At 34.6% G+C, this 27,806-nt stretch overlaps 1 protein-coding gene across 5 annotated transcripts in view; it reads left to right on the top strand.

The window, feature by feature from the left end:
* Positions 1-27,806, top strand: part of ATL1 (atlastin GTPase 1) — a 135,562-nt gene that overhangs the window by 62,129 nt on the left and 45,627 nt on the right. For 4 of the 5 annotated variants that reach the window (XM_072629445.1, XM_072629446.1, XM_072629448.1 and 1 more), the window contains one exon: positions 12,785-12,877. The exons of the other annotated variant lie outside the window; for it this stretch is intronic. In XM_072629445.1, the coding sequence (XP_072485546.1) occupies positions 12,785-12,877 (93 nt within the window). The remainder of the gene's footprint in view (positions 1-12,784; positions 12,878-27,806) is intronic. 5 annotated transcript variants of the gene reach the window in all.

Below are 27,806 nucleotides of genomic sequence, written 5' to 3' on the forward strand. Positions count from 1 at the left end.
ACCTTTTTGTTTGCTTCTTTATTTGCATGTTATTTGATCCTTTAGATTGTGAGCTCCTTGACAGCAGGAATTGTCTTTTGACCTCTTTTTACATCTCCAAGACTGGAGAGATATTCCTGGCACATAGTGGGCACTGAATAAATGCTTATTGAATGGTTTATTGATTGGTTGTAGGGAAGAACCTGGAAGTAGCAATGGGGATCAAGGAGTATTCTAACTTCCTCTCCTCCATTGCTGAGTTATGAGGAATGAAAGTGTAGCCAGTGCTGAAAAGTATGGTCAGGGAGGCTGTGTCATCAGGAGGGAGGCAGATCTCAATGACAGCCGGAAGATGGAAGGAGTGCGGAAGGAAAAATCATGTAAAACAAAAGCAAGCTTGTTGTCTATGGAGCAGGTATTACAGAGGGCATAGTAGAAGGGATTGGGCATTTGGTTGGCCTTGGTGGGAGGGATGGAATTTGAAGGGATGAGAATAGGAATCAGGTAGTTCAGGATGGGGAATGGGGTTTGTGTGATGAACTATAGGGTTTCAGAATCACCAGGATATGGAGAGCATGACTAGGAGTGTCTTAATCTTTTTTTTTAACCTTAATGTAAATTATATTTGATTACAACACTAAACACTGTTCATGCACCCTCAGTCTACTCATGTAGTATGCTCAAGTATTCATTAAATCAAAAATAATTAGAAGGGACATTGGCTTCAATTAGAATAATTGAATTTTAATGTAAGCTTTTTTCTTTTTGCAGAGTATGAAACACGATGATGTACAGAACAGAAACCTGATTTTTTTTTTTTAGTGAATCTTAACTATGCAATAAGAAAAGAAAAAAACATATTATAAATTTAAATATCAAAACTTAAATACCAAATAGGAAAAGAAAAAAGCCTGTCATGTGTACAGTAGACCATAAGAGAAAATTTAAAATAGATAGCAATAAATTTCCATTTCTGTTGTGTTGAGAATTGTCTATCTTTGCTTCCTTGTTAGTTTTTTTTGTTCTCTTCTGTGCATTTTTTACTTTGTTCTTTCTTACTCCCACTCTGAAGGCTACAATTAAGCATGGATATATTTATGCATAGATACAGATCCACATATACGTATATATACATACATACATATACTTTCCATAACAAATTCTACTCCTGATCTTTGTTTTTATGTTTGTGCATATGTCTTATTTCCTATCTCCCATAAGTCTTCTGTTTTTCCTTCTACGCACTCTCTTGTCCTTCTATAATTTAACCTATCCCACCCCCATCCGAGGATCCCTCTCTTATCCTCCTGTTCCCATTAATCTAAACACCCTATTCCCTCACCCTCCCATCTAGAAGTCCCTCCCTTATCCTCTCCCCTTCTCTAGTCCCTTAGCATTTTATTTCTTTCTGAATTTAGCAGACTTTTATATTCTCTTAGATATATATGCATTGTTCCCTCTTGAACCCATTCCCAATGAAAGTAGGTTGCCAGAACTAACAGCCCTCTTCCTCCCTCTAATTCCTCTGTTTTGGTTCTTCCTCTCACACCTCATTTGTATAAAATAATTACTCTTTTAAGCTGTTCGCAAATGGCTTTATTTTTTAAAGTCATATCATACTCAGGTCTACCCCAAACTTTCTTATGAACTACCCAATTGCTAATAACAGTCTTAGATATATTTTTTATTTTTTACATACATAAAAGGTAAGCAGTCTGTCCTTATTGAGTCTCTTGTAATTAGTCTTGGTATGTATCTTGTATTCTCTTGGGTCTTGTATGTCAAATCCTCTAGTAAGTTCAAGATTTTTTTAACAAGGTCCTGAAAGTCTGACAGTTCATTAAATGGCCTTTTTTTTTAACTCAAGATTATGCTTAGCTTTGCTGAGTATGATATTTTCAACCAGAACCCCGGTTCTTTTGCTCTTCAATATACAGTATTCTAAGACCTGTAGTCATTTAGTGTGACCACTGTGGGGTCCAAATTGTGGCACCACTATATTTAATATCCTTGAGCTGGAGGATTTCAACATTTGACTATCACGTTCCTATGGGTTCTCCTCATAGGATCTCTTTCAGGTGGTTATCAATGGATCTTTTCTATTTCTATTTTCCCCTCTTGTTCTAATGCTTCAGGACAATTTTCTTTAATTATTTCTTGTATTATTGTATCAAGATTCTTTTTTTTATCATAGCATTCAGGTAGTCTGATGTTTTCTCTTCTTGATTTCTTCTCCAGATCAGTTGTCTTTCTTATGAGATGTTACCCATTCTCTTCCATTTTTTCATTCTTTAGACTTTATTATTTCTTGATCTCTTATAACTTTGCTGGCTTCCCTGGTCCAATTCTGATTTTCAAGGAGTCATTTTCTTCCTTAAGATTCTGGATCTTTTTTTTATAATTGGTTGACTTTCTTTTCATAATCTTCTTGTTTTTCTTGAATTCTTTTTTTAGGTTTTGATCTCTCTCATTTGATTTTTAAAGTCTTTTTATAGTTCTATGAATTCTTTTTGAGCAAGTGACTATTTGATGTTACTTTGTGGTGCAGAAGAAAATTTCTTTGTTTCACTAGCCTCCTCTGAAGATGAACCCTGGTCTTCTCTAATCCCATAGCAACTCTCTATAGTTGGATTCTTTCTTCTTTGCACATGCATTTTTTTAAATCTGTAGTAGCTTAATTTTTATAGTTTCTTCCAGTCCTGAGGCATGGGAGATGTTGTCTCTGGCTTCAAAACCTCCTCCTTCAATTCTCCCCTCTGGCCTGGAACCAAAACCAAGACCTCCAGACTCTTGTAAGTGCCCATAGCTAGTGGCATACTAGCCCCACTGTCTTCTTTTTTAAAAAAATGTATTTAGTATTTAATTTTTCCCCAATTATGTATAAAAACAACATTTAATATTTGTTTTTAAAACTTTGAATCCCAAATTCTCTCTCTCCCTCCCCACATCCCCTCATTGAGAAGGAAAGCAATTCCATATAGGTTTTATATGTGTAATCATGCAAAACATATTCATAATGTCATGTTGTAAAAGAAAATATAGACAAAAGAACTCAAGAAAAATAAGAAAGTTTAAAAAAAAGTATGCTTCAATGTGTATTCATACACCATCAGTTCTTTCTCTGGAGATGGATAGCATTTTTCATCCTAAGTCCTTCAGAGTTGTCATAGATCTTTGTATTGCTGAGAATAGCTAAGTCATTCACAACTGATTAGATGATATTGCTGTTACTTTATGCACAGTACATTTCACTTTGCATCAACCCATCCAAGTCTTTCGACGTTTTTCTGAGAGCATCTTGCTCATCATTTTTTTATAATATAATGGTATTCCATCATAATTACTTACTGCAACTTGTTCAGCCATTTTCCAATTGATGTGCATCCCTTTAATTTCTAATACTTTACCCCATAAAAGAAGTGCTATAAATATTTTTGTACATATAGGTCCTTTTTTTTTTTGTTTTTTATCTCTTTTGGGATATAGGCCTGGTAGTAGTAATGTTGTGTCACAGGGTATGCATGGTTTTATAGGCCTTTGGACATCCAGCCCCACTACTTTTGTACTCACTAGACATGTGCTGGTTTCTTCTTGCCCCAACACACCCTGCAACAGAGCTGGTTCTGGTGTTCCTTGTCAGCAGAGGTTCCCTAGATCTTTCTTGGATCAGATACCCAATACCCCTCACTGGCAAGGGTGGTGGTTGAGGGGTGTTAAAAGTTCCTGTAGCATGGGCAGAGGCAGCCTCCCAACCTAATTAATCTCAGGACTTGCTGTTTGTGTTTAAGCAGACGTAGGACCTAACCTGGAGATGTTTACCCTTCACCAGGCCAAACCTCATCCTGGGACTTTTTTTCAGATACCCAATTATCCCAGGAGGAATCCTGTTCTGCCCCAACTCTTATTTATTTTTACAGCTCTGTGTTTGCCCTGAGGTGCTGTTTCATCTCTTTTGTGGTGTAAATCTTGAAAACTTCGAATTTTCTGACCTACTTCACCATCTTCCCAGAATCCTCTCAGAGTTTCTTAATCATTAAATGAAATATTTTAAAGAGGTTTTCAAAGTAAATAATATTATGATCTAAGGGTGGATTCCTTTTAGAGCCTTGGGCAATTTGGGTGAGGAGGCAAGAATTTGGATCAGAAAAAGTGGTGATTGTCTCATTCCCCAGGGCAGGAGACTAGGATGGCAACTTGATGAAATGGTGCCCCCTCTGTATGTTTCAACAAGAGAACACAGGTAAGATGGAATGGTACTTCTGCTCTTCCCACAGGAAATTGGAGATGAGACAGGAAATCCATGGGGTATGATAAGAGAGGAGCTCACCTCTCCCCTTCATATTCCCTCTGGAGGCTGGAGATCAGGCAAAAGATGTGTGCAACAAGGTGGAAGGCATTTGCTTCTTCCTCTCATGCCCACAGGAGTCTGTAGTTCTAACATGAGACATGCATATAGAAACTTGTATAGATTCAATCAAAAAATGTTCCTTAAAGAAATAGAGCTGCATAGCAAAATAAAGTAAAAATGGATATGTGATTTAGATATAAAGATTGATACCATAATGAAACCAGGAGAGCAAGGAATAGTTTACCTGTCAGGTCTATGGAGAACAGAAGAATTGAAGACCAAACAAGAGATAGAAAACATGATGAAATGCAAAATAGATAATTTTGATTACATTAAATTGAAAAGTTTTTGCACAAACAAACCCAGTGCAACTAAGATTAGGAGGGCAGCAGAAAATTGGGAAAGAATTTGTACAATCAGTATCTCTAATAAAGGCTTCATTTCTAAAATATATAGAGAACTGAGTCAAATTTATAAGAATACAAGTCATTCCCCAATTGATAATTAACGAAATGAACATTCAGTTTTCTGATGAAGAAAGTAAAGCTATCTTTAATTTTATGGGGAAAAAAGCTCTAAATCACTATTGATTAGAGAAATACAAATCAAAGCAACTCTTAGGTGCCACATCACATCTATCAGATTGGCTAACATGACAAAACAGGAAAATCAATATGGGAGAAGATATGGCAAAATTAGAACACTAATGCATTGTTGGTGGAGTTGTGAACTGATCCAGCCATTCTGGAGAGCAATTTGGAACTATGTCCAAAGAGCTATAAAAATGTGCATATCCTTTGACCCATCAATACCACTTCTTTGTGTCCCAGAGAGGTCATAAAAGCAGGAAAAGGACCCACTTGCACAAAAAGATTTATCATAGTTTTTTTTGTGGTAGCCAAGAATTGGAAATTGAGGGGATGTCCATCAATTGGGGAATGGCTGAACAAGTTGTGGTATATGAATGTAATGGAATACTATTGTGCTCTAAGGATTGATGAGCAGGTAAACTTCAGAAAAACCTGGAAAGACTTATATGAACTGATGCTGAGTGAAATGAGCAGGACTAAGACAATACTGAATAAAGTAAGAGCCACATTGTGTAATGACTAACTTTCATAGACTTAGATCTTCTCAGCAATGCAAGTATTTAAGACAATTCCAAGATTCATGATGAAAAATGCTATCCACATCTAGAGAAAGAACTATGGATTCTGAATGCAGATAGAAACATGCTATTTGCTCTCTCTTTGTTTTGTTTTTTCTTTCTCATGTTCCTCCAATTTGTTATAATTCTTCCTTACAACATGACTAATGTGAAAATATGTTTAATAAGAATATATATGCATATCAAATTGCATACCATATTAAGGAGGGGGAAAAGAAGGGAGGTAGATAAATTTTAGAAATAAATAAATAATTTGTTTTTTTAAAAAGAAATAGAGGAAAACTTAAATAACTAGAGGAATATTTGGTTCATATGGCTGTGCCATGTCAATATAATAAAAATGACAAGAATACTAAAGTTAATTCACAGTTTTAATTCTATGTGAGTCAAAGTATCAATGGGATACTTTGTAGGACTCAAAATAATATCAAAATTGATTTGAAGTCATAAATGATCTAAATTATCAAATGACATAATGAAAACAGGAAGAAATGAGGTATTTTAAGTTCATTTTTATTAAAAATGCAAAATTCCTAGAATTTCAGCACACAATCTAAACTTTCTTTCTCATAATCTCATTTTCAAGCAACATTTCCAAACGTGAAAACATTCATTTTTTAATTGAATCTCACCACTCTAAGATTTTAGTGAAGAAACTCTTAAGAGTGCTTCCAATTAATGTGAAACAGGAATGTACAATTCCACTGAGAAAATTTCTGGTTGTCATACTTACTTTGGTCTGGAAAACAAAATGAATGTGAAAATGATACTTTGATGGATCTTTTGTTAGTACTCCCTCCAGCAGTGCATAGTGAAATTCATCTGTCCCTTTTCATCTTTTGTAACTCTTGTCTATATCCTCCAGAAAATATTCTACTGACTTGTCAGGGCATCAGCACTGTACTGGCTACAAAAAACAGCATGGACTCAACTTCCAGAATCCTTAGATTCCCCCACCTCTCTCCCCAGAACTTTTGAAATTCACAAAGTTGGAGTCTGTAGATTAATCTCATTCACCTAATATAAAAGAACAATGTTGAAGTAAAAGAGGTTATTTTCACAGGATCACATATTGACCTCAGAGGAAGGCCAACTACAATCTTTGTTTGATTGTTGTTGAAGACAACTCTAGTTCCAGTTCTGCAATTGCAGCCAATCAAAGACAGACTAGAACTAGTTTACATAATGTCTACACACGCCCCATAGTCTCCAAGGTACTCCTACTTTCTTTCATCATTACTTTCTCAGAAGCAGGCTTCCTAATCATTTCCCCATGAGGAATGGTATCAACAAGGCTTTGTGCATGTGTCAATCTCCCTTCCCCGTTACAATGAAAAAAGAAAAAGAAATAGAATTACTTCCATCTAGTGTAGAACCACACAAAAGATGACCAGAAGCCAATGCAGACAGAGAGTGAAGTTCAGGTAAAACAGGACCCATCACATTGTGAGAGAAGAGTTGTTTCAGGATTATCACCATAAACTCCACCAAATAAATTTAAAGTCAGTCAGCATACTGAATAGGATGTGGAGCAATAATTTAAGAAAAATCAGATTTTCTCCCAAATAAAAACTTAGAGAAATGTTATAACCCAAATCTAGAACTGCCAGGTCAAAAAAATAAATAAATATTTCTAGTACCACAGAGATCTTATCAGGATATCAGATTTGGCAGCTATGATGATGAACAAGAGGACAACTTGGGATTATAACTTAAAAAATAGGCCTAAAAGAAAATTTACTTAGTAAAACTGAGTATAACCCTGCTGGGGGCAAATGGATGTTTAATGAAATAGAGGACTATTAGTATAGACCAATAACCCAACTGAATGTCAGCATAAAAACTTTAAAGAAAATATTGGGAAAGAGGACAAGGATGATTTAATATAACATAATATAAAAATATTATATTACTATATATTTTATAACATATTATATAATATATGAACATATGATATTAATATTATGAAAATTTAAAACATAATAGAACATATGGGAAACGAGAAAAATAGAATGATAGTGATAGATGTAGAAAAAATTTTCAACAAAATACAACATTCATTCATGTTTTTTAAAAAAAAGAAACTAGAAAATAAAAGAATAAATATAACTTAAGATATGATAATTACTACCTACCTAAAGTCAAGAGCCAACAATATATGTAATGGGGAAAAACTAAAGACCATTCCTATAAAATCAGGGTATCACTAGTATTATTTGGTAGAGTGCTAGAAATGCTAGCTATAGTAAAAAGAAAAAAAAAGAAAATGGAAATTTCAAGGCATTTCAAGGAAAAATTTTCAAGGAAAAAATTGAAGGAATAAGCACACATGGAAGAAATAAAATTATCTCTTTTTTGCATATGATATGATTGTTTACATATAGATTACTAGAGAATAAACTAAAAATTAATTCAAACAATTTTAATTCAAACAATTGCTTCAGCAAAGTTGCAGAATAGAAAATAAATCCAAATAAATCATCATTATTTCTGTGTTTTACCAGTAAAACTCATCAAGGATAGAATTCATTCAAGATAACTAGAGAATGAATAAAATATTTGTGAACATACCTATTAAGACATCCACAGAAACTATATGAATTCAAGCATAAAATACTCTTTACAAAGTAAAAGACAAGCATATTAGGATCTTCCTTTAATAGGAGAAAATTTAATAGGAGAAATTTTAATTTTAATAGGAGAAAAATTAATTATATATGATTAGGCAAAGCTAATTATAATAAAAGTGACAATGTTACCAAAATTTATTTATTTATTCAATACCATGTCAATAAAAGAAGTCAAAGATTACTTTCTAGAACTGGAAAAAATATTTTTAAAAATTCATTTGTGGGAACAAAAGGTCAAAAATCTCAAGGGAAGTAATGAATAAAAGTGACAAAGCAGAATACCCAGCAGCACTAAATTTCAAACTAAACTAGAAAGGATAATCATTAAAATTATTGAATATTAATTTTCAAAAATAAGAGATTAATGAAGAGAACGTATTAGGCATACAACATACAGAAGAAATTTAATCTGGCATCCTGGCGTTCTCGAAATTCAGTGACTTCAGCTATTCATATAAAGGGTCATTATTTGACAAAAACTGCTGGGGAAAGTAGAATATAGCGTGGTAGAAATTTTTTGGTTAGTTGTCCTTCCTTTTCAAAGAGGACCAATACCACATTGCTGTGTTGGAGTCAAGGTAAAAGTGTGTCCAACTGTAGTTGATGGGACCAATACGAGCTCAGGAGGCTCTTCCTTGGTAGAGCACAAATGGGTCAGGCACAAATAGTCCATAGGAACGTTTGGAGTGCAAATATCCATAGTTCTTCATAGTGTTCATAATTTCTCCATTTACTGTAATCGATGCTGCCACATATGAATGATATGCCACTGCTGGCTGGTGGAGAACCTGCGTTTTCTTGTTAAGTCAAAATTAGCACAAGCAGCAAAGCATTTAATCATATTTTGTTGCATCTTAGTTTCAGATGTTGCATTGAGTGCCCAATCATCTATGAACAAAATGTCATACTCCAACTCTCCCTCCTTTCCCTCTCTTTCCTTGTAGCCTTTTCAAGTTAAATAATTTATTGTCAGTGTGGTAGTTGACCTTCATACTGTTTTTGTTCTCATTGAAGGCCTCTGACAACATTGCTGAAAAACATCATGCTAAAAAGCATGCAAGCAGGCACACAGCTTTGTTTCACTACATTAGTGATGGGGAAAGTGCAAGAGCATCATTCTTTATACAGCACCTGGGCAAGCATGCCATCATGAAATTGATATAGTATACTGATGAACTTCTCTGGCAACCAAATTTTGCCATGGTCTTCCACAAGCCCCCACGACTGACAATATCAAAAGCCTTGGTCAGATCAACAAATGTTACGTACAGATCTCTGTTCTGCCTGTTCTGCTCCTGACATTATAAGCTTGTCCTCTTTCAGGTGCACTGATGATGAGAGTCTCCGGGTTTTCATAAAATTTTTCTTTGATTTCATCAGTCATGGTGGCGTTGATGATGGTGGCATGGAGCTTTCCTGCACATGACAATCACATTGTCATGAGCATGCGTTTCATTCCCTTTGGCAGTCATACAAGCTTGTTGACTAGATTAGTTTTGATTGCAAAATCTATGCCAGCTTCATGGCATTCCCTATCACTGCAACCATTCTAGAAAAACATGCATCCATCTCAGATTTCAGTAAGTTGTTATTCATTATTTGGAGCCTTGTTTCACTCAGGGCTGCTGTTTGGTTGTGATACCTGCTGAGTTCTCTCACAACAAGAACTGTTTATCTTTCAGGTTTATTGAATTTCATGTTGTCCATAAGCAAGCACACATTTCACACACTGATTATGAGTGGAATCATCTTTGCAGAAGTTTTTGTACATTTTTATGTGTGTTTCAACCACAGAGTAGGGTTAGGTAAACCGGACAATTTTTAGGTCACCTTTTCTAGTCCCTTTCTTACAGAGCAGTGGAGTCCTTAAAAGGCTGCTCAAACACCTAATGGATGCCAAATCCCACTGCTGTTTCCAGTAAGAAGACAACCCTATGCCCTGGGGCCCCTGTGTGCAAGGCTGTAGTTTTAGCTCCCGGTGTATCTGTACCTGCTGCTTCATCACTTGTCTGTCATCACAGGTCTTTGAGATAGGTTAAAATGGCAAAATGGTATGGGCAATGTCTTTTGATTTGCATGTAAATTGGATTTAAGTGAAGGAAAGTTGTTCAGAGTCTTCAGCTTCACACTCTTCCAAGGTAATCAAAGTCCAGTGACAAGACAAAATCAAGATGACTGGTGATAGCTCAGGATGAACTTAGTATCTTAGATGTCTAACCAAGCTTTAAGTGCTCCACAGTGCCTCCTCCAAGAGCCTTCATGGCTATTCGAGCAAATTGTTCTCATCTACCTCTTCTACCAGGGGCAGTGTTAACATGCTTGGGGTAGACACCCTCTATCTGACTGAAATGTTTGAAAGCCCTTGGTTACACTCAACCTGGTTTAGCCCATCTGCCAAAACAGTTTACTGGGGTGTGACCACTACACATGCTACAGCATCTTGGAGCCACATGTGAGAACTGGGCAATACCAAAGGTGCAAAGAATCCCTGCAAAGGCTGAAGCAGCCCTCACATCAGAGGGACTAGTTTTCCCTGAACACAACCTACACCCCATACAGAAATTAGATTTAAACCAATATCTAACATGATATACCAAAAAAAGTTCAGAATAGATATATGACTTAGAGATAAAAGGTTATATCATAAATACATTAAAGGATCAAAGTAAAAGTTAACTTTCATATCTATGCACATGAATAAATTTTTAAACCAAACAAGTGATAGAGATTATAGCAGATAAAATGGATGGTTTTGATTACATACATTTTTTTTGCACAAAAGCTCTCATTTCCGAAATAAAGAACATATAATTTTATAAGTAAGAGCAATTTCCCAATTGATAAGGAAGGGAACAAGCCTTCATTAAGCACCGAATATATGCCAGGTAGTGTGCCAAGCACTTTACAAATACTACTTCACTTGATCCTCATAACAACTCTGGAAAACAGACACTATTATTATCCCTGTTTTATAGTTGAGGAAACTAAAGCAGAGAGAGGTTAAGTGACTTGCTCAGGGTTACAAAGCTAGTAAGTTTCAGGGAGTCAAATTTCAACTTAGGTTTTCCTGATTCCGGGCCCAATGCACCATCCACTATACTAACTTCCTCTAATAAATGGTCAAAGTATATGAGCTGGCACTTTTCAATGAAGAAATTCAATATATGAAAAAGTTACATGAAAAAATGTTCTAAATCTCTAATAACCAGAGAAGCAAATTAAAGTAACTCTGAGGTTCCACCTCATACTGCTCAGATTTGCAAACATGAAAATCAAGGAAAATGCTCGTGGAGTTATGAATTGGTCCTGTCATTCAGAAAGTAATTTGGAATTCTCCCTTAGCAGTCCCACTATAAAGTTTATATCCTAGCCATCTAAGAAAAAAGACACATGCATAAAAATATTTATAGCAGCTCTCTATGCTATAACAAAGTATTAGAAATTGGGGGGGGCTACCCATTAATTGTGGAATGAATGAACAAATTGTTGTATGTGAATATAATGTATTATTGTCTTATGAGAAATTCTGAGACAGTTGCAGAGAAACCTGGAAAGACTTGTATGAACTAATGGAGAATGAAGTGATTAGAATTAGGCAAACAATTCATACAATAACAACATTTTAAAGACAAATGATTAAGAGATCTAGGAATAGACTTCCTACCCCTTCCCTCAGTGCCCCTCTCCCTCAGTTAAGAAGAGAACAGAAGGAAGGTCAGAAAGAATCAAAAGCAAACAGACATTTTTAAAGCTCCATGGTAAATTTGATCTATACATAAAGCAACTTCTGTGAAGTTTCATGCCCAATCCATTCCTCCACTTCTATAAGGTATATGGACAAGTTCATTTTATTTGGTATTTATTATGTTCTCAAAAAGGGAGAAAAAGAAACTGGACACAAATAAAACTTGATACTTTAATTAAAATGGATGAATATTTTTAAAATATATAAAATACCCAGATTAACAGAACATGTCACAAATCTTTTCCATTTTTCTTCAGCTTTTAGTATTCAGCATTTTCATCTTTGAATGACCTTGAGATGACTTTGCTTAGTTGGGGTTTTTCAGACTTTTCCCCCCTTCTAAATAATATTTTATTTTTCCTATTATATTTAAAGACAATTTTTAACATTCGTTTTTGGTTGGTGTTATAAGCTGTGATTATTTTCATAATAATCTTTTTATAAATGCTTATCATGATGATAACATTGCACAAACACTACCATTCTTTTTCAGTAAAGTCAGTTTGCTTTAGGAAATGCTTTGTACAAAATCAAATCACAACCACTTGAGCCAGTCTGTGGGTAAACTACCCTTGTGGTTTATATGCAATCAGCTTCCTTGACTTCAGTTGTCATTTTATTTGTGTGCAGTTTACTTTTGTTGGGATTTCTTATTTGCTTCATATTCATTAATTATTTGATTTTCTCTTGTTAAATGGGGGCATGGAGTGGGGTTAAATTTTGCTCCTTATTTTGTATGTTTGATTGCTTTTTATGTCTATTAAGTTTTTGCATTTTTTTAAAAATGACATACATAAGATACACACTCAAACACAATGACACTTGTCTTTCAGAATTAATATAAAAGGAAAAGGAAAAAAAATTGTAAAGTTACTTAATTAATTTAATCCTATTCCCCTTTTGTCTTATTTCAGTCCTTAATATTCCTTGTCCGAGACTGGAGTTTCCCATATGAATTTTCCTATGGAGCTGATGGTGGTGCCAAATTTTTGGAAAAACGTCTTAAGGTTTGTTAGATGCCTGTTTGCATCAAACTTTGTCAGTGATTGTTGAGCTAGCATTGTAAATTTGATTTAGTCCTCTACTTAATATTAACATAATACAATAAAACCTCATATATATACATATGTATATATATATATAGTGCCTGTTATTTTTCAAAATACTTCCATGTTCTTGTGTACTTGTTTTCAAGACTAATTTATACTCAATGTTTGGTCATTTTTTGCTTTTTTTGTAGATATTCCACTTGCCCTCTTTCATTTCCTTAGACACAGAAACTCCATATACTTTACTTTCAGTACTCTTAAATGCTCAAGTGAATCTGTGATTTCATTAATTTGGATGTCCCTTCCAATGATGCAGATCAACACCCATCCATGATGATCCTTTAGAACTTTTTTTCATGTCTTTCCATAAATTTACTATAAGGGAGTATATTCAATGTGCTGTAGGTCTTTATCACTCTCTTGATATTCTGAGGATACTAAGAGAGCAAGTAGACTGTCTACTTGTCGATCATGTCTATATAACAAGCCCATGTTCCTTTCCTATTATAAATTTCCCTGATGGAATCTCTTACTCTATTTTTCTTTGAAGTTCCACATTTATTTTATGTTTCAGCCTGCTCACATTTACTATCGATTGCTCTCTGTGTAGTATTCCTTTTCAGTTCTTATTGGTAATAATTAGCATATGTATAGCATGTAAACTGTGCTAAGCACTTTAAGAGTATGACCTCATTTGATCTTCACAACCCTGGTGGGTAGGTACTATTACAACTAGAAAGTGTTTGAGGTCAAATTTAAACGCAGGTCTTCCTAATTCCACATTCAGGGCTCTATCCATTGTGCCATCTAGCTACTTAACTTCTTAATGGAAACAATAAGAGAACAGTAGCATAAGGATTTTTTTTAAATGAAGGAATGCCATATAAAAGACTCTCTTCTTTAAAACAATACAAAACAATTTTAAGTGCTTTTGATGCTTCCTTTTTTTTACATGAGTTACTCCCTCTGAACCCCTCTCTGCCCAAGCCGAAACTCTCCTATATAAACAGGAGAAAAATAAATCAAGACACTGAGCATATGTAAGAATGCATGTCTGGTTCTAGACCACCTTGCTTCCAAGAGGTACCGAAAACATTTCATCATTGGTCTTTTGAGGTCTTTCAATGTATTTTTACCTCGTATCATTTGGTCATCACATAAATTATTCTCTTGGATGTATACAGTTGTATTCACTCTGGATCACTTCATAGAAGTCCTATATTTCTCCCAATCTATCATTCTTCATTTCTTATTGAGCAGTAAAATTCTATTCTATTTATATATCATAATTTGCCCAGCCATTCCCCAATTAATGGGTATCTGTTTTCTTTCAGTTCCTTGTCACAAAAAAGTGATGCTATAGATATTCTTGTATTTCTTCTACTCTGTCTCCGACTTCCTTGGGGTATGTGACTACTAGTAGTTGGATTTTAGCTGGGAAAGAAGGGAAATGAGGAAAGTCATGAGATAGAAATGAGGAAGGAGAGAATTGAAAATACAGTTAGGAGATAAGAGAGGCTCATGTGAGGAAGAGCAAAAGAAGCCAATGTTCCTGGATCACAGAATACATGGAATATATGTGAGAAGAGTAGAAAAGTAAGAAGGGACAAATTTATAAAGAGATTTAAAAGCCAAAGAAAAAAGATAGGTAATATGGAGCCACTGAAGTTTATTGAATAGAAGAGTGACATGATCATAGGAAGATGAATTTGACGGCTGAGTGGAAAATTGGAAAGGGACTTAAAATTTAATTACTTTGGAATACTAAACTCCTTGTTTAGTGGATCTTTTGGTTATAAATTGTTTTCCAGAATAGTTGAACCAAGTTACGGTTCCATCAACAGGGCACTAGTGTACGTATCCTTCTATAATCAATCAATCAACAAACATTTATTGCCTAATATATGCCAGGCACGGTGCTAAGGGCTGGGGATACAAAAAAAAGGCAAAAGACAGCCTCTCACCTTAAGAAGCTTGAAGTCTAATGGGGGAGAAAGCATGCAAATAAATTTATATAAATTTATATAATTTATATCACTTTTTAATATATAGTGATGTACAGAATACACAGGAAATAATTAACAGAAGGTGGAATTTTAGTTGAGACTTGAAGGAGGCCAGGAGGTCAGTAGTTGAAGCAAAGGAGGAAGAGCATTCCAGGATAGGACCTTGCACCTCTTTATTTTGTGATTTTTTTTACAAGTGATCCTCCTACCTGAGTGGTCCCTCTTCTCCCCTCCATCTCCTGGCTTCCTGGATTTCCTTCTAGATGCAACTTATTTTTTAACCTTTTTTTAATTAATTAATTTATTTTTAGTTTTCATCACTCATTTCCACAAGATTTTGAGTTCCAAATTTTCTCCCCTTCTCTCCCCTCCCCTAACCCCAAAAACCATGCATTATAATTACCCCTCCCCCCAATCTGCCCTCTGTTCTATCAAACCCCTCCCTTCCCTTATCCCCATCTTCTATCTTTTCTTGTAGGGCAAGATAGATTTCTATACCCCATTACCTGTATTTCTTATTCCCAGTTGCATGCAAAAACAATTCTCAACATTCATTCCTAAATCTTTGAGTTCCAACTTGTCTCCCTTCCTCCCTCCCCATCCATCCCCACTGAGAAGACAAGCAATTCAATATAGGCTATATATGTGTAGTTTTGCTAAAGACTTCCATAAAAGTCATATTGTGAAAGACTATATTTCCCTCCATCCTATCCTGCTCCCCATTTATTCTATTCTCTCTTTTGACCTTGTCTCTCCCCAAAGGTGTTTACTTCTAATTACCCCCATCTCCCATTTGCCCTCCCTTCTATCATCCTCCCCACCCCACTTATCCCCTTCTCCTGTACTCTCCTGTAGTGTAAGATAGATTTTCACACCAAATTGAGAGTGCATGTTATTCCCTCCTTAAGCCAAATGTGATCAGAGTAAGCTTCACTTTTTCCCTCTCATCTCCTCTCTTCTCCCCTCCCATGAAAAAGTTTTTTCTTGTCTCTTTTATGAGAGATAATTTGTCCCATTCCATTTCTTCCTTTCTCTTCTCAATATATTCCTCTCTCATCCCTTAATTTTGTTTTTTAGATATCATTGCTTCCTATTCAACTCACCCTGTGCCATCTGTCTATATATGTATATGTGTATAATCCCTCCAGTTCCCCAAATACTGAGAAAAGTCTCAAGAGTTAGAAATATTATCTTTCCATGTGAGAATATAAACAGTTCAACTTTAGTAATTCTCTTATGATTTCTCTTTCTTATTTACCTTTTCATGCTTCTCTTGATACTTGTGTTTGAAGGTCAAATTTTCTATTCAGCTGTAGTCTTCATCAAGAATGCTTGACAGTCCTCTATTTTATTGAATGACCATTTTTTCCGCCTGCAGTATTACACTCAGTTTTGCTGGGTAGGTGATTTTTGGTTTTAATCCTAGTTGCTTTGACTTCTGGAGTATCATATTCTTATCCTTTTGATGTCTTAATATAGTTATCCTGATTGTATTTCCACAATACTCAAATTGTTTTTTTCTGGCTGCTTGCAATATTTTCTCTTTGACCTGGGAACTCTGGAATTTGGCTACAATATTCCTAGGAGTTTTTCTTTTCAGATCTCTTTCAGGAGGTGATCAGTGGATTCTTTCTATATTTATTTTACCCTCTGGTTCTAGAATGTCAGAGCAGTTTTCCTTGATAATTTCATGAAAGACAATGTTTAGGCTCTTTTTTTGATCATGGCTTTCAGGTAGTCCCATAATTTTTAAATTGTCTCTATTGGATCTATTTTACAGGTGAGTTGTTTTTCCAATGAGATATTTCACATTGTCTTCTATTTTTTCATTCTTTTGGGGTTTTTTTGTAATTTTTTGATTTCTTATAAAGTCATTAACTTCCACCTGCTCCATTTTAATTTTTAAAGAACTATTTTCTTCAGTGAGTTTTTGAACTTCCTTTTCCATTTGACTAATTCTACTTTTTACAGCATTCTTCTCCTCATTGGCTTTTTGGGCCTCTTTTGCCATTTGAGTTAGTCTATTTTTAAATGTGATATTTTCTTCAACATTTTTTGGGGTCTCCTTTAGCAAGCTGTTGACTCATTTTTCATGATTTTCTTGCATTGCTCTCATTTCTCTTCCCAATTTTTTCTCCATCTCTCTTACTTGATTTTTCAAAATCCTTCCACGCCCTGAGACCATCACATTTTTTTGGAGGTTTTGGATATAGAAGTCTTGACTTTTATGTCTTCCTCTGATGGTATGCATTTTTCTTCCTCATTTGAAAGGATGGAAGAAAATACCTGTTTTCTAAGAGAGTAACCTTCTATAGTCTTATTTTTTTCCCCTTTTTTGGGCATTTTCCGAGGCAGTTACTTGACTTTTGAGTCCTTTGTCAAATGGAGGGAATATTCTAGGGACCTGCAAGTTCTCAGTTCCTCCAAGGTGGCACAGTCAAGGGAGAGGAGTTTATTCTTCTCCTGGTCTGTGCTCCAGTCTGGGAGCAACCACAACCCTTTCTGCCCAGGCTCTGCAAGTAGAATTCCCTATCCAGAGCCTGCACCAACTCCACCATGCCAATCAGTGCTCCTCCTCATCCCAGGACCACCACTCAGAACTGAGACTCAGATCAGCTACTCATTTCCCCCAGGGTCTTTAGGTCAAGGCCTCCAAAAATGGATGCTGCCACCACCTGGGGCCAGGGCCAGACTGCATTCCCTTATCACCCAGGTGAAAGAGCTTTCTCACTGTCCTTTGAAGATGCCTTTGACATTTGTGGGTTGAGGAATCTGGGAACCACAGATGCTGTCAGGGATTCTGCCCCCTGAGGCCTGCTCCAGTCCTGTCCATGCTGCATGGTCAAGGCTGGGCTGTGCTCCATGGCCTGTATTCCACTCCGCACCTGGTGCAATAGACTTTTCCTGTTGGCTTTTCAGGATGTTTTCGGCTGGAAATCTCTTTCACTTTATTGCTTTGTGGCTTCTGCTACTCTAGAATTTCTTTAGAGTCTTTTTACAGGTATTTTATGGGCTATGGGGGGAGAACATCTACAGGTCCATCCTTCTACTCCGCCATCTTGGCTTTGTCCCCCTATATTCTACCTTCTTAAGGAAATCTTTCTCCTTCCTCTTCCTCCTCTTCACCTAATGTCTTCCAGATAAGATGACCTTCCATTTATGTTATATGTACAATGTTTAGCCTGTTGTCTCCCACATTAGAATGAAAGTTTCTTGAGACCTGGGATCATGTTTTCAAATTTCTTTATATCCTCAGCACTTAACAAGGTGTCTGGCATATATACAATAGGCACTTAATAAATGCTTAATCTTGACCAGCTGACTAATTATCTATTGAGGTAAGCCTCTTTTTCTTAACAATTTGTATTGATTCTTGGATATTAGATCTTTATCAGAGAAATTTGATATGTAGAAATTTTTCAAATTAATTATTCCCCTCTCTCCCACTTTCCAATTCTCCTTTATGTGTTCCCCCATTAGAATGTAAGCTCCTTATGAGCAGAGATTGTCTGATTTGCTTGGATTTATATTCATTAGGACTTGGAACAGTGTCAGGCAGATAGTACATGCTTAATAGATGTACTCAATATACTTGATTCTAATTGGTTTTGATTGTACAGAAACTTTTGAGTTTTATAATCAGAATTTTTTTTAATCTTTTATGAACATCTCTATAATTTAGTTTAGTTAAGAATTCTACCCCTTGCCTAAGAATTTTTAGTTTAGTTAAGAATTCTACCCCTTGCCTTAATTATGAAAAACATCTTCTTCCTTGTCCTATAAGTTTTCAGTTATATGACCTTTTCACTTTTGGTTGTATATTGACTTAAGCACCTTTTAGTGCTGAGTGTAGAATATGGCTTAAATCTTATCTTTCTTTGCATCATGAATTAATGACGCCTATAGATGTCTTCTCGGAATAATTTTTAATACATAAAAATGCATAGTACTAGAAAGGAAGTCAATTTTATTAAAATCCAGTTTTAAAATAATCTTGTTGGAAAAGAGTCTTTAAGTCAAGGATTCTTAACCTGGAATCCATTAAATTATTTTAAAATATATTCTGACAACTATATTTCAATATAACTGGTCTCCTTTGTGATTTTCTTTTGGAAAAATTAGCAATTAAACCATAAAGCAATCTGGTAGAAATTAAGCTTAGATCTTACAACCCCATTCAGCAATAAATTCAAAATGGACATGAAAAAATTAGAAGAAAAGCAAGCAATAAACTTTCCACAGCTATGGGTAGGGGATGAATTCTTAATAGATAAAGGTAATTACAAAATATCGATAATTTTGATTATGTGAAACTGAAAAGCTTTTATGCATGTGAGATAAAAAGGGAAGCAGTCACTAGGGGAAGACTTTTATCAAGTATCTCTGTTAAGGCTTAATCAGGGGTGGGGAACCTATTGCCTTAAGGCCACATGTGGCCCTTTAGGTCCTCAAGTGCTGTCCTTTGACTGAATCCAAACTATTTGTCCTGTGAAGTTTGGATTCAGTCAAAGGGCAGTACTTGAAGATCTAGAGGGCAACATGTGTCTCAAGATCACAGGTTCCCCATCCCTAGTTTAGGTATTCAAGATAAATAGACAACTAACAGAAATATCTAAGACCAAAAGCCATCTTCCAGTAGAGAAGTGGTTAAAGGATATAAACAAACAATTCTCAATAGAATTGCAAATTATTAACCACCTTGTGAAAGAATACAAGCCCTTAAAAATACAAATGCAAGTCAAAACAACTCTGAGATTTTACCTTACACTCAGCAAATCAGCAAAGATGACAAAAATTGAAATATTTAATGTTGTAGTTGTTTTGTAAATATAGACCTATTAATCTGTTGTTGGTAGAATTGTAAATTAATCCAACCATTGTAGAAAGCAATTTGGAATTATGTCAACAAAGCAAAAAAAATTCATACTTTTGAATTCAAAGATCTCATTTCTAGGCTTATAACCCAAGGAAGTCTTTAACCAAAAGAAAACCTCCATGTACCTAAAAGTATTTATAGTAGCATTTTTTTGTGTTAGCCAGGAACTGGAAGCAAAGTAAATAGATGCTTGGGAGTTGAGGAGTAAATAAACTCTGATACATAAATGCAATGGAATATTTTTGTGCTGTAAGAAACAAAGAGCATGGAAAACTTACATACATGGATGCAAAGTAAGCAAAAGCAGGAAAACTATATACGCAATGACTATAGCCATGTAAATTCAAGGCACTTAAATGGGATCCAAATACTTCTTTAGAGGTGTTCTGAGTGGCTATGATTCAGTTCAGGACTGTGGTGGTTAAGGTTTGATCTTGAAACAAAATGCAATATTCATATGTCATTTCATAGTTAACAAAAGGAGATTTATTTAGAAATGTCAGGAGAAGAATATTCAACAAAGATAGATTCTGCTACATTAACATCCCTAGTGGGTGAAGCCAGGATGACAGAGAAAAGGTAAGTATTTTTCTGAGCTGTCCCAAATTCTCCTCCATATAGCTTTAAATAACACCTCAAAATAAATTCTGGAGTGGTAAAAACCACAAAAGGAAGGAGTGAAACAATTTTCCATCTTAAGACTGAAGTTTGACAGGAAAGTTCTATTGCATAAGAGTTAGAGTGGAGAGCAGGCTGCACCAGCAGAAGATGCACCCCAACAAATCAGGAAGAGGCCTTAGGAGCAACTGAATCATCAGTGGAAGCAACGACTTCTAGAGCTCTCAGTCCACAGATGGTAAAGGGATAAGAAGGAGATTAAAAGTGTCCCTTTTCTGGCCCTGGGTACAGAATTCTATTGCATTGCCCATAATTAAATCTGGATCACAGCCCCAGGACAAGGAGCAGCACCCACATACAAAAGACATATTGAAGAAAATAAGACCCATAAAAAAACAGAATAGGCCTGATGGTAAAAAGAGGCACAAAAGTCCTGAAAAGAAAATCCTGAAAAATATTGAAAAGAAGAACTCCTTAAAAGCTAAATAGAAAAAGTTGTACAAAAATTCACTGAAGAGAACTCCTTAAAAAGCAGAATTGGCCAAATGGAAAAAGAAGTACAAAAGAAAAGAAACTCCTTAAAAATGAATTGGTCACATGAAAAAGGAGCTCATTAAAGAAAATCACTCCTTAAAAATCAGAATCAAGCAAGTGAAAGCTAATGACTTTATACGACATCAAAAAATAATAAAACAAAAATCAAAAGAATGGAAAATAAGGGGAAGAGTGTAACTCTTTCATTGGAAAAACAACAGACCCAGAAAACCAAACAAGGAAAGATAATTTAAGAATTATTGGGCTGTCTGAAAGCTATGATCAGAAAATAGTCTAGATATCATCTTTCAAGAAATAATCAAGGAAAACTGTTCTGGTATCCTAGAACACATGGGCAAAATAGAAAATGAAAGAATTCACAACTTATCTGAAAGAGATACCAAAATGAAAACTCCCAGGAATATTATAGCCAGATTCCAGAGCTCCCAGGTCAAAAAGAAAACATTTCAAGGAGCCAGAAAAAAACTATTCAAATATGATAAAGCCACAGTCAGGACAACAGAAGATTTAGCAATTTCAACATTAAAGGATCAGAGGACTTGGAATGTGACAGAGGTCAAAGAAGTGAGGATTATAATCAAGCATTACCTCCCAGCAAAATTGAGCATTTTCAAAGGAAAAAATGAATATTCAATGAAATAGAGGACTTTCCTGATGAAAAGACCAAAGTTGAATAGAAAATTTGAGTTTCAAATACAAGACTCAAGAGAAGCATAAAAAGGTAAACAGGCAACAGTAAACCAATACCTAAACCAGGAAGAATAAAAAAGAGAAAGCAAATTATAGGCCAGTTTCATTAATGAATACGGAGGCAAAAATCCTAAATAAAACACTAGCTAAAATATCACAATATATTTAAAAAGATCATACATTGTAACCAATCAGGAGTTATACCAAGAATGCAGGGATAGTTTAACATAACTAAAACCTTTAATATAATTGATTATATAATACTAAAAACATTTTAAAACATATGATTATATTAATAGATGCAGAAAGGTTTTTTGTGAAGTATAATAGTCATTTATATTAAAAACACTTAAAAGTATATGTATAAATGTATTTTCCTTTAAGTTGATTTTTTTTAAATAGCATTAATTTAAAACTATCACCAAGCATTATTTGTAATGATAAGCTAGAAGCCCTTGTAGTCAGTTTAGGTGTGAAACAAGGGTGCCCACTGTCACCAATATTATTCAATATTGTATTGGAAATCCTATAGCAATAAGATAAGAAAAAGAAATAGAATGAATGAGAATGGAGGAAAAGGTAATGAAACTTTTTAAAAACTCTTTTTTGTAGACAATATGATGATATACTTGTAAAATCTCAAACACTCAACTAAAAAGTTAGTTGAAACAATTTTATCAAAGAAAGAGGATATAAAGCAAATCCACATAAATTATCAGCATTCTTATATATCTCAGACAAAACTCCGCTAGAAGAGACAGTGAGAGATATTCCATTTAAAATAATTCTAGACAGTATAAAATGCCTCGGAGTATACCTGCCATAACAAACCCAGGAACTACACAAACAAAATTATAGAAAACAAAAACTTTTTAGACAAATAAAATCAGATTTAAATAATTGGAAAATTATTAATTGTTTGTGAGTAGGCAGAGCGAACATACTCAAATTGACAATTTTACCTAGACTAATTTATATGTTCAATTAAAAGTATCCAGTTAAATTACCAAAAAATTATTTTACTGAGTTAAAAATAATAATAAAAATTGCAAAAACAAAAAGTCAAGAATATCAAAGGAACTAAAGAAAAACTGTAAAGGAAAAGGTTTTAGCAGTACCAGATTTTAAGCTATACAGCATAAATTATCAAAACTACCTGATACTGGCTAATAAATAGAAAGGGAGATCAATGGAACAGCATAGACATACAATTTATGGTAGAAAATAAATATAGTAACTTTGTATTTGACAAGTATAAAGAGAAGATTTGGGGATAAGAATTCATTATTTGTTAAAAAAAAAATATTGGGAAAACTGTAAAGCAGTATGGCAGAAACTAGGCAAAGACCAATATCTTACACCATTTACCAACATAAGGTCAAAGTGGATATATGACCTAAATATAAAGAGAGATATTATAAGAAAATTAGAATGACATAAAAAATATTACCTATCATATTGGTTAAAATGATTGAAGAGGAAAGCAACAAATGTTGAAAAGGAAGTGGAAAAATTGGGACACTAATTCATTATTGATGTAATTGTGAAACTGATTCAACCACTTTGGAGAGCAAATTGGAATTGTGCCCAGAGAGTTATTAAACTTTTTATAGCCTTTGACCCATGAATACCACTACTAGGTCTATTTCTAACAATTATTAGGGAAAAAGGAAAACAACTACATATTCTAAAATATTTATAAAAGTTCTCTTTGTGGTGGCAAAGAACTAGAAATTGTGGGGATGACCATCAGTTGTGGAATGACTGAACATATGATTGGTATGTGGTATACTACTGTGCTATAAGAAATTATAAGCTTGATGATCTTTGAAAAACATGGATAGACTTGCATGAAATAATGAAAAATTAAATGTGCAGAGAATGAAGAGAACATTATATATAGCAACAGCAATATCGTTTTTAAAAAATAACTTTGAGTGAATGTCATTTTAACTATCACAAATACCCAGATTAGCTTATCTGCATCCAGAGAAAGAATTGATAAATAGAAGTAGAATGATTTTAGATATGTATACATATTTGTGTCTAATAGTAGTCAATTATAGGGGAGAGAGAGGGAGCAGGGATGAAAGAACAAAAGGGGAAAAGAAATCTACTTTTTAAAATTTTTTTGTTTTTTCATATTGTCAATTTAAATATAGAAGCTTAAAAATAAGATAAGAAAAGAAAAAAGGATGTTATATGCACAGAAGAACATAGCAGAAGATTAAAATATATAGTAATAAATTTCCACTTCAAGAAAGCTTATATGATAAATATGTGTTGTGTTGAGAGCTGTCCATCTTTTCTTTCTTCCTTGTAAGTTTTCTTTTGTTCTCTGCTGTTCACTTTTTACTTTGTTCTTTTTCTCCCATCCACCCCCTCCAAAGGATCCAATTAAATGTAGATATATTTATATATATTCACATATACATATATACACATTCATCCATATATAGATATACTATATGCACATATATATATGCATATATACATAAATATGTTCCCTAACAAATTTTTCTCCTGATCTTTGTTTTTATGTTTGTGCATATCTCTTATTTTCTATCCTTCCTGACTCCTCTACTTTACTTCTACCCACTACCTTGCCCTCCTATTAATTAACCTACCCTCCCATCTCTCCCCATGCCCCCATCCCCATCCAAGGAATTACATGGGGGAGGAGGGCTGTTAGTTAGGTTGCCAGAACTAACAGACCTCCTCCCCATGTAATTCCTCTGTGAGAGCTCTTCCTCTCACAAGTCATTTGCATAAATTAATAACTCTTTTAAGCTGTTCCTAAATGCTTTTACTTTTCAAAGTTAAATCATACTCAGGTCTACCCCAATTTTTCTTATGAACTCCGCAATTGCTAATAACTATCTTAGCCATATGTTTTACATTTTACATATATAAAACAATCAGTCTGTCCTTATTGAGTTCCATATATATAGTCTCAATATATATTGAGTCTTTGGTATATATCTTATATTTCTCTTGGGTCTTATATGTCAAATCCTCTATTAAGTTCAGGTGTTTTTTATTAATAAAGTCCAGAAAGTCTGACAGTTCCTTAAACCACCTTTTTTTTTATTCAGGATTATGCTTAATTTTGTTGGGTATTATATTTTTTACCAGAACCCCAGCTCTTTTGCTCTTCAATATATAGTGTTCCAAGACCTCTGGTCTTTTAGTGTTGTAGCTGTTAGGTCTTGTGAGATTCTAATCGTGGTACAACCATATTTAAGTTGTTTTTTTTCTTGTTACTCATAATATTTTATTTCAGAATTTGACTATAGTATTCCTATAGGTTTTCCTCATAGGGTCCCCTTCAGGTGGTGATCATTTTTGGTGATCAGGTGATTTTTTTCTATTTCTACTTTCCCCTCTTGCTCTAATGCTTCAGGACAATTTTCCTTAATTATTTCTTATAGTATTGTATCAAGATTCTTTTTCGTTATCATACCTTTCAGGTAGTCTGTTTATTTTTATGTTTTCTTTTCTTGATCTGGTCTCCAGATCAGTTGTTTTTCTTCTGAGATGTTACACATTCTCTTATATTTTTTCATTCTTTAGATTTTTTTATTGTTTCTGGCTGGCTTCCCCTTGCCAATTCTGATTTTCAAGGAGTCATTTTCTTCCTTAAAATTCTGGATCTCCTTTTCTGATTGGCTGACTTTCTTTTCATAATCTTGTTTTTCTTAGATTGCTTGTTTGTTGGTTGGTTGGCTAGTTTTTCCTCAATCTTTCTTTTTGATTTTTAAAGTCTTTTTAAAGTTCTTCTCAATTCTTTTTGAGTAGACAGCTATTTGACATTACCCTTTGGGTTTCTGTGAAAAAGAAAGATGGTTTCTTTGCTTCTTTGTCTCCTCTGAAGATGATCCCCAGTCTTCTCTATTCCCATAGTAACTTTCTAGGGTTGAATTCTTTCTCATTTGCCTTTTTTTTTTTAAATCTGTAGTAGCTTAGTTTTATAATTACCTCTAGCCCTGGGGTATAGGGAAGGAGCCTCTGGACTAAGATTCTCCTTCAGTTCTCCCCTCTAGCCTTGAGCAAAGACCTAGACCTTCAGCTTCCTGTAAGTGCCCACAGTCAGAAATGTCCCCACCCCATTTCTTTTGCATTCACTGGGCTTGTGCTGGTTCTTTCTCACAACACCTCCACAGTACAGCTAGGGTTGGAGTTCCTTGTCAGCAGAAGTTCCCTTGATGTTCCCTGGCCCACAGGCCTACCTCCCTTCACTGTATGTGGGAGGGAAGTATTTGGAGGAAAGTGGAGGCTAAAAGTTCCTGTGGCTGGTGCTGAAGCAGTGCCATCTAACCCCAACACTTGCTGCTTATTGTTTAAGCAGCCCTAGCCTAGAGATGTTTAGTCTTCACAGGAAACAAACCTTATCCTGGGATTTTTCTTCAGATCTTCTCAGATCGTCCCAGGAAGACCCCTATTCTGCCCCTTCTTTTATACATTTTTATGAGTTCTACATTCATACTGAAGTGCTATTTTATCTCTTTTTGGGGAAAAATCTTGAGAACTTGGAATTTTCTGACCTACTCTGTCATCTTCCCAGAATCCCATCTCAAAAGAGAAGTGTACATGGTAAATTTATTATATATTTAAAAGGAATAGCAAATTGTACATAATGGATTTGCAGTTTCATGTGTAATCATCTTTTTTTTTTACTGTACTCTGTTATGGAAATGCTTCTTTTATCCCAAAAATTAAAATTTTTTAAATTAAAATTAAAAATATAAAAAAGTAAACAGGAAAAAGAAAGCATAAAGAATGCAATAAAATTAAGTTCTTTACATTCTTACATGGGAAGATAATACTTGTAACTTCTAAGAACATCCTCATTATTAGAGCAGTTAGAAGGAATGTACATACAGAACATGGGTATAAATTGAATATGATGGGATGATATTTTAAAAAATAGAAGTATGAGGTGAAAAAAAAAGAAATGCACTGGGAGAAGGCAAAGGAACAAATCCAATGGGATAAACTATCTCACATAAAAGAGGCACCAAAAAACTTTTACAGTGGAGTGGAAGATAAGGGAGGTATGAGCAGCGTTTGAATCTTACTCACATCAGAATTGGTTCAAAGAGGGAATAACATCCACACTCAGGTACAGAAATCTGTCTTATCCTACAGGGAAGCAGGAGTTGAAAAGGATGAGAGAAGCAGGGGTGGGGTGGGGAAGGCAGGGTGATTAAGGGAAGCAGTAGTCAGAAGTAAACCATTTTCGGAATGGTCAGGGTAAAACAGTAGAATAAACGAGGGGAAAGTTGGATAAAGGGAAATATGTTAGTAATCATGAACTGTGAAAAAAATTTTACAAGGATTTCTGATAAAGGCCTCTTTTCTCAAATATATTGGTAACTGAGTCAAACTTATAAAAATAAGAGCCATTTGCTAGTTGATAAATAGGAACAGGCAGTTTTCAGATGGTATAATCAAAGCCATCTATAATCATATAAAAAGCACTCTAAATAACTATTGATTAGAAAAATGCAAATTAAAACAATTCTGAGGTACCACCTCACACTTATCAGATTAGCTAATATGACAGAAAAAGGAAAATAACAAATGTTAGAGGAATGTGAGGAAATTGAGACACTAATGCAATGTTGGCAGAACTGTGAACTGATTCAGCTATTCTGGAGAGCAATTTGGAACTAGGTCCAAAAGGGCATAAAATTCTTTGACCCATCATATTCTTTGCATATTCTTTGACCCAGCAGTGCCACGACTACATCTGTTTCCCAAGGAGATACATTTTTTTAAAAGGGAAACAACCTGTATATACAAGAATATTTATAGTAGCTCTTTTCTGTTAGCAAAGAATTGGAAATTGAGGGGATTGTATATAATTATGATGAAATAAGTGCTATTGTGCTATAAGAAATGAGGAAAAGGATACTCTCAGAAAAACTTGGAAAAATTTACATGAAGTGATACAAAGTGAAATGAGTAAAATCTGGAGAACATTGTAGTCAGTAACAGCAATATTGGACATTGATCAACTGTGAATGACAACTATTCTCAGCATCATAATGATCCAAGGAAATTCTGAAGGACTTATGATGAAAAGAGAAAGAACTGATGAAGTCTAAATGCACATTGAAGCATATTTTTTAAAACTTTG

This window comes from Notamacropus eugenii, chromosome 1, assembly GCF_028372415.1.
Source record: "Notamacropus eugenii isolate mMacEug1 chromosome 1, mMacEug1.pri_v2, whole genome shotgun sequence".
Taxonomy (NCBI): Eukaryota; Metazoa; Chordata; class Mammalia; order Diprotodontia; family Macropodidae; genus Notamacropus; species Notamacropus eugenii.